Here is a 7931-nt window from a genome sequence, read left to right on the forward strand (position 1 = left end):
TGGTAATATTGTCAAAATGTGTGTTCAAATACAATTAGTGATGAAGTAATCTCAGAATAATGGTAATATTGTCAAAATGTGTGTTCAAATACAATTAGTGATGAAGTAATCACAGAACAATGGTAATATTGTCAAAATGTGTGTTCAAATACAATTAGTGATGAACTAATCTCAGAACAATGGTATTATTGTCAAAATGTGTGTTCAAATACAATTAGTGATGAACTAATCTCAGATCAATGGTATTATTGTCAAAATGTGTGTTCAAATACAATTAGTGATGAAATAATCTCAAATCAATGGTATTATTGTCAAAATGTGTGTTCAAATACAATTAGTGATGAACTAATCTCAGATCAATTGTAATATTGTCAAAATATGTGTTCCAATCTCAAATACAATTAGTGGAGTTTATCTGGTTTTTTAATGTATTAAGTAATATCACACGTAGGTGAAAGTTTTAAGGAAAAATAGTTTGAAACTTTTTCTTTTGGTGACACTACTTGAACAAGACAGGCATTGTAATGGTTTCACTTTACACCATAAACTTACCATATCTAGATACTTCATCTGAAATTCCAGTAACTAGTAAGTGTAATTTCACACAGACTGAACAGGAAACAGAATAATTTCTAAGACAGTGCTTTAGTTCCTATTTCTGATGCAAATTAAGATAATTTTTTTATTTGGAGGCCTTTTGAAAACGTAATCATAATAAACTGGCTAGCATGTTTGAAACTTCACTTAAGCACTGGAATGAGATAATATCAATCACTTGAAGACTACAAAGTCTAGTGTAAATAAATTTGATGCACTTCAATCCAACTGATTCCTACCTTGCCATGAAAGATTAAAATTACTTTTTTTTTTTAAATTAAAAATAGTTAATAAAAAGACCACAATTAATCATATTAGTTAAGAATCAACTAATTACAAAGTACAAAAAAGTTTTTAATAACAAAAATAAATGTTGATGAATATCTTTTATTATTGTCTTTTCTCTTTTGTTAATTGCTGCAGTTAATTTGTATAAAACACTAACAACCACGTTTAATTCCCATAATTTATAACTTTAACTAACAACCACGTTTAATTCCCATAATTTATAACTAACTGACAACCACGTTTAGTTCCCATAATGTATACCTTTAACTAACAACCACGTTTAGTTCCCATAACTTATACCTTTAACTAACAACCACGTTTAGTTCCCATAACTTATACCTTTAACTAACAACCACGTTTAGTTCCCATAACTTATACCTTTAACTAACAACTTTAACTAATTTATACCTTTAGCTCCATAAAGTAGCCTTTGTTGTTTTAATATTTTAAAACCAAACAAAATTAGTTTTACGTAGGTATACTAGCAAACAATTAAAGCTTAATTTAACTTTTTTTTGTTACAAATCACAATCCAAGATTATAATGTAGCACTGTGATACAAATCCACTAAACAATATTTGGGTAAATTTTTGTTAAGTCATGCATAGTCTACATTTAGTGATACAAGAATTATGTATGTGTTCTCCACCAGCAGCTTCATCTTACTTAATGCTTACAGAATACCTAAGAAACAAGCTGAATGAAGCATGAATGCTTCTGAAAAAGTAGCTGTACCTAACTTCTTAACACTTATCTTGAAGACTGCCTACAATAAGCACCACAAGTTATGAGTCCACTGGGTACATCTACCGCAAGTTCTTGAAAAAGATATTTTTTACCAGTGACCACAGTTCGTTACTTAATGCTTACCTTGAAGACCTACAGGAGGGGGTATCATAGCTCCTCCACTAGTAACAGCTGGAGGCTTGTTAGGACCTTGTGGGAACTGTCCAGACTGAATCTTTCCAGCTTTAAATGCTGCAGCTAAAATAAAAACAAAAACGAAATTGAAGTATAAATACGTTGTGAAAGAATTTTCTTTTGTATAATAAATAAGCATTATTTGATAATGTTATGATTATGCGTTCATATGAGACACTGCAAAAAGTGATTCATAAAATTGAAAGTTTTTAATTCAAGATTTAAAAAGATAACCTTTTAGGTTAGTTGTGAAAAGTAATGTTTAAGATTGAAATAATAATCTCATTGTTATAGTAGTTCATATTCATTTACATAATGCAATTAACATTTTACATTCAACAAGACAAACAAAAAGAAAAGGGCACAATCTCTCAAAATGAAATCTATAGTGATTCATACAATACAGTTACGTAGCTGTAAAGAGAAGATTTAGATCTGTAGACAAGTACTGACTTTTCTTCCAACATTATATATATCTGTAGAACATTCCAAGTAAGCTTGAGAAATTCACACACAATTAAAAGTTAACATCAAATAAAGTAAGGCCTTACCCAATACAAGTTTCTTTCACTCAGCAAACCATCATCACCCACATACAGATTATCAAATTTGTACTTTTTGTGGTAGCTTCAAATTTCTTACAAGTTTGCAAAAAAGCTATATCTATTGGATTCTTTACTTAACTATCAATAAATTATCCATATAATTTTGAGCAAGTGCATATAAATTTCTAGTTAAAATTTCTTAATTGCTATCTTTAATAAACCTCCAAAACTAATTTTATTAGTGTTGTTAAAGTAACCTGTATACCAAGCTGTTGTAATTTCACTTATATCTACACCATTTACAAAACAGTATCTGTGGTTTAATAATAAAATTTTAAATATATACATGGGTTACATATTCAAACTGATATCTTTTACTGAAAATGTACAGCACTATATAACTTTTCCTAAAAACAACCAAACTAAGTTTCTCGTAAACAACTTTCAATTTTTTGAAAAAGTTTTCAAATTGTTTGAGCAATGAGAACAGTCTTCTTATAAAAACCAATTTCACTTAAACAAGGTTATTGCCTGAAAGACACAACATCAGTTAGGTATAATTTTTTTGTCCAGTAAGACAAGTCTTAAATCCAAGATATATATTGCAACTAAAATTTATGAAGAATTTTTTTTTCTGGTGGTTTAAATATTTTCAAATATTGAATAGTTGTCCACAAAGCATAAGCAATAAATATGACTTGTATGTGTTACAGTCAAGAAAGTTTCAATACTATAAATTTATATTTTTTACATCAAAACTATATATATAGGTATCACAAGTTATAAAAAAAGTTGGCTCTTTGAAGGAAATATTAGTACAAAGCCTGTAGATTTAAATACATTCAACTTCATAGTCCTTCAAACTTTCCAAACATAGTTGAGCTAACATACGACTTAATGTTCTGAAAATATGTAGTTTAGTACAATATCCAAAAATTAAAATTGCTTGAATAAATTACTTTCTGTTAAAGTAATGAGAAAATCAAGTAAATAACTAATGTACTTTAAGATATTTATTTATCTATGTATAACACAGGAAACATACATCTGAAGGAGATACTGTTTATCCATTGTACATCTAGATCATTGCATAAATGATTTTAGTACTCGCAGGATGAGATTGTAATGGCCATTGCCAACTGTTCTGTAAAACAGGATAGAGGGTTACTAGACTGCTTGGAAAACTCTACATTTCATATAGCTAACAAATTTTCTACTTACTTGTTGCATCAATAAGACTTTGTGCTTGTTCTTCCATCCATTTCTGATAATAAAACTTCACATTTTCTTTATGTTTTCGTCCATTGCAATGAGTTTTTCTAACTGATGGCTAGAGAGAGTGACAACCACCTTAAACACATTGATCTCGTAGAATTATATTACTATCTACAATAACTAATACTAAACAACTTTATTTTTTTACCATCCTAATAATGATACAGAAAGTCAATTTCTTTAAGTGTCTGTTTCTTTAGAGATACAAGTTTCATTTCTAAAACTTTCATGCACACATTTTTTTGTTTGGCAAACAGTACTCAAAGTTAGAGCTTGGAGATTAACTTCACTAATCAATTATCTATTTGTGTCACATAAAATAACTGATTAATTAAAATTAGTGTTTCTAGTTATAACCATTTTAGATTATTCCAACTGCCCAAGTCTCATACGAGAATAACTGATTAACTGAATGCAATCAATCAATGAACTTGATAATTGTATACTTTTAGTAAAGCTGGGTGATTTAATCAGTTACTTATGAGCAGTAGTTACATAAATTAGCATTATGTAAACTAACCAATTAATCAAAATTCAAATTACAGCAACTGTCAAGAAAATAAGTAAAATAAGCATTTCTGAATATTAATATTTTTCATTATTCCAATTAATTGAAATAGCACTATTAATTTTGTTCCTTGTTAGCTATAATGGGCTATCTGTGCTCTGCTCAATTTCAGCCTTAAGTTTTTTTGTTTTTTTTTACTTCAAGTTTTTCAGTTTTGGTGATTTGGGGTGGGGGTGTAATTTGGAGGTCTCAGTTTTGATTCCCGTTTCCACCAAATTTGCTTATCCTGTCTTTGTCATAGTAAAGCCACTAATATTATCTTCCACTTCATTAATTTGGAAATGCTGACTAGATGGAAGGCAACTGGCTGGCTGCACCCACCACTAATCTTATGTTGTTTGTGTTTTCTTCTTGAACTGTTAACTAGAGGGAAGACAACTGGCTGGCTGCACCCACTGCCAACCTTTTATTGTTTGTGTTTTCTTTTTGAACTGTTGACTAAAGGGAAGGCAACTGGCTGGAAGTATTCACTGCAAACCTTTTTTCCACTTGTACAAACCATGGTTTGAAGAACTCTGTACTTATCAATTAATTAATTAGAAAATATCAATAACTGCTCAGCTCTAACTTTAAGTATGTTAATATTATCTGCAAAATAATTCTCAATTTTCCATAGGCAAAAAATTTTAATAATACTTTCCACAAAATAAAACAAACCACAATTTTCTATAAATATGTTATTTTTAGGTATCTGCACAACACGAGGTGTGTGTTTTAAAAATGTAACAGTTCTACAGAGTAAATCAATAATTAAGCTCATTTGAAAAAAAAAAACAATATAGCTATTTGCACAAATTTTGAAATGAACAACAAGAATACAATAAAAAGCCTATTAACCCCTGTATGTTCAGCTATTTCTCTGAAGCATTACTGAGAAATTGAATTTTTTTTGTTTTGAATTTTGTGCAAAGTTACTTCAGAGCTATCAGTGCTAACCATTCCTAATTTAGAAGCAATACATTATAGAAAAGGCAGCACTACTCACTGCCAACACGTGAGCTACTCTTTTATTAACAAAAAGTGGGATTCACCATCCAAGTATAACCTCCCGATGACTAAAAGTGTAAGCATGTTCAATGATGGGAGGCATCGAGCTGAAGACAAGTTGGTAGACATAATGAGCGAAGTAAGTAAACAATTGAATAGAGCTAGAAAAAGGTTGATACTTTGAGAAATTGTTACCCAACCTGAAACAAACTGAAACAAGTAGGCTGTAAAAATAAAAAAATTAAGTTACAACTTCTGTCAAGCAGCATACAATAAATTATCCATTAAGTAGTCATGTCTAAGGTTCAATTGTTTGTTCACTAGCTAGGAATTTGATTATAGTTTTAAACATTTAAAAGTTAGTCAGGCAGTATTCAAAACATACAAAGTTTTTTTTTCTCTTGTTTAAAGAGATCATTTGACAATGTTTGAATAGTTATTACATATTAAATTCCACCTACATGAAAAATTCAATCTTTTGGTTTGTATAAAATCCACTACTTAAACAAAAGTTGTTGTATTAAGATAAAACACCACCACCAAAACCTAGCAGTTCTTTCTGTGCATTAAAGCAAACCATTATGATGAAGCACAGTGAGAGTAACTGTAGCAACTATCCTATGTTCAAGACATAAGACAAGTGATGTCATAGAACAAATATGAAATACACACTAACAGCAAGAATTTATGTTTAATTGATTAACGATCTTAAGGTATAAAAATTGATTGTTAACATGTTTAAAATGGAAACTGTTAAGTAAAGATTTGTTTTACTGACCCGTAAAACTCGGCAAATTTACATGGTGAGGAAAAACTTCTTATAACCTACAAGTTGCACACAAAATTGAAGTGTGATGTAACAATCTCTGAAAGTACATTTTCAGTCATGTACATCATAGCTGTAATTAATGCTGCAGGGATAAAGAAATATATAACAAACTGTTTTAATACCATAACTTTATTAGGAATGATAAAAATGTGAAAATTGATACACGTGCTCTTTGTGAACATCCTTAAAACTTCAATTAAAAACTTTGCAAATTTTCTGCAATGTTAACGAACTATGGGCAATTAATTTTAATTGATGCTTTAGTTAGTGGTAATTACACTTATAACAAGACAATTGGTAAAGATTTTTTAATTAAAAAAAATTCAAGCTATGTAAGAGTCTAATATCAACAAGTATGCTAAATTTCATTCCGATGTTGACTTTAAGGGTGAAGTTATCATGCTAACCTATCACTGGGCCAATTTATTAGCATGATAACTTCCCAATTAAAGCCAATACCACCAAGAGCATGTGTATCAATTTTCACATGTTTTTATCATTCCTATGTAAAGTTATGGTGTTAAAACAGTACGTATTTCTTTATTCCTGCCACATTAATTATACCTATGACATATATGACTGGAAGTGTACTTTCAGAGATTGTTACATCACACTTTAGTTTAGTGTTCAACTTGAAGGTGATAAGAAGTGTTTAACAGTGTTTCCTCAAAATGTAAATTTGCAGATTTTTCATGGTCAGTGCTACTTTAAATCTGATGTACCGGTACTCTTGCAACACACGTTTATTGTAGGTGGCTGTAAAAGTATTGCATGTAGTATTAAATAGGTGTACATAAACAATGAACACTTTATTTTATATTTAAAATATAAAAAAAGATTATTGTTCTGAATGAAACTTTTTAAACTACAAATGAATGATTTTAATTAAGTGTAAAATAAAAGGGTTTTTTCCATCAATTACAAACTATTAGTTATGGTGACAATATCAGCACATTATGCAAATTAGTACTATGTTCTGAACCTTCAAATGTCAAAATCTATTCTTCATTATAGCCCTATCATTAAGGTGTATTAGCAAGAATTATAACAGAATAAAAACTTGCTTATCTTTATCATATTTTAACATTAATTTATTACATACATTATATATACTTATAAGACAATGTTGTAATTTGTTTGTTAGTTAAGGAGCTGCAGGTAACAATGATGTTAAGTTAGGCCTAGAAAGTTCTAAAGATTTGACATTAGGTTTCCTAGTACATTCAAAGGTAGATTATAATCACTGGGTCAGTGAAGTATCAAAAGGATATTTCAAGATAATAAAGTTATTTGTAGCCAGCACAGTGAATTAATCAGTGTTTTTTGTTTTGGCTGTAAAGTGGTACAAGTAAATTTATTCTTTATATTACTGTGGTGCAGCTAGTATCATTAGTAAACATGGCCTATAACTGTGTTCAGTGAAGGCAGTTTGTAAACATTAAGGAAGAAAGAAACTCATTTATCATTTACATGGACTAGACTTTGATTTATTTTCATCAGATAATATAAAAGACCCTACCACCAAAAGAAAAATGTGACAACATTACTGTCAGAAGTAGGAATATTTTAGTGAAAATCAAAATATAACTTTGACTAAACTTCAACTATCATTAAAGAAGACGATGACCACAAGGAGGAAGACTGAGATAATGAAATCTGCCAAGTATGGTAAAACAATGGAAAGATAGAGAGCATGTAAAGGATACAAGGAAGAATGGGATAAGAAATTAAGAGGAGACAAGGAAGAATGGGATAGGAAATTAAAAGGAGACGAGGAAAAATGAGATAGGAAATTAAAAGGAGACGAGGAAAAATGAGATAGGAAATTAAAAGGAGACGAGGAACAATGAGATAGGAAATTAAAAGGAGACGAGGAAAAATGAGATAGGAAATTAAAAGGAGACGAGGAAAATGAGATAGG

The 7931-nt window shown here is 29.7% G+C and overlaps 1 protein-coding gene across 1 annotated transcript in view; it reads right to left on the reverse strand.

Moving 5' to 3' along the window:
• The window catches only part of LOC106471812 (U1 small nuclear ribonucleoprotein C-like), a 24141-nt gene that overhangs the window by 7044 nt on the left and 9166 nt on the right, over window positions 1-7931 (reverse strand). The window contains exons 3-4 of the mRNA XM_013932433.2: window positions 3573-3681; window positions 1756-1869 (exon numbers count right to left, since the gene is read on the reverse strand). Coding sequence (XP_013787887.1) covers window positions 1756-1869; window positions 3573-3681 — 223 coding nt within the window. The remainder of the gene's footprint in view (window positions 1-1755; window positions 1870-3572; window positions 3682-7931) is intronic.

Source organism: Limulus polyphemus, unplaced genomic scaffold (genome assembly GCF_000517525.1).
Source record: "Limulus polyphemus unplaced genomic scaffold, Limulus_polyphemus-2.1.2 Scaffold4875, whole genome shotgun sequence".
NCBI lineage: Eukaryota > Metazoa > Arthropoda > Merostomata > Xiphosura > Limulidae > Limulus > Limulus polyphemus.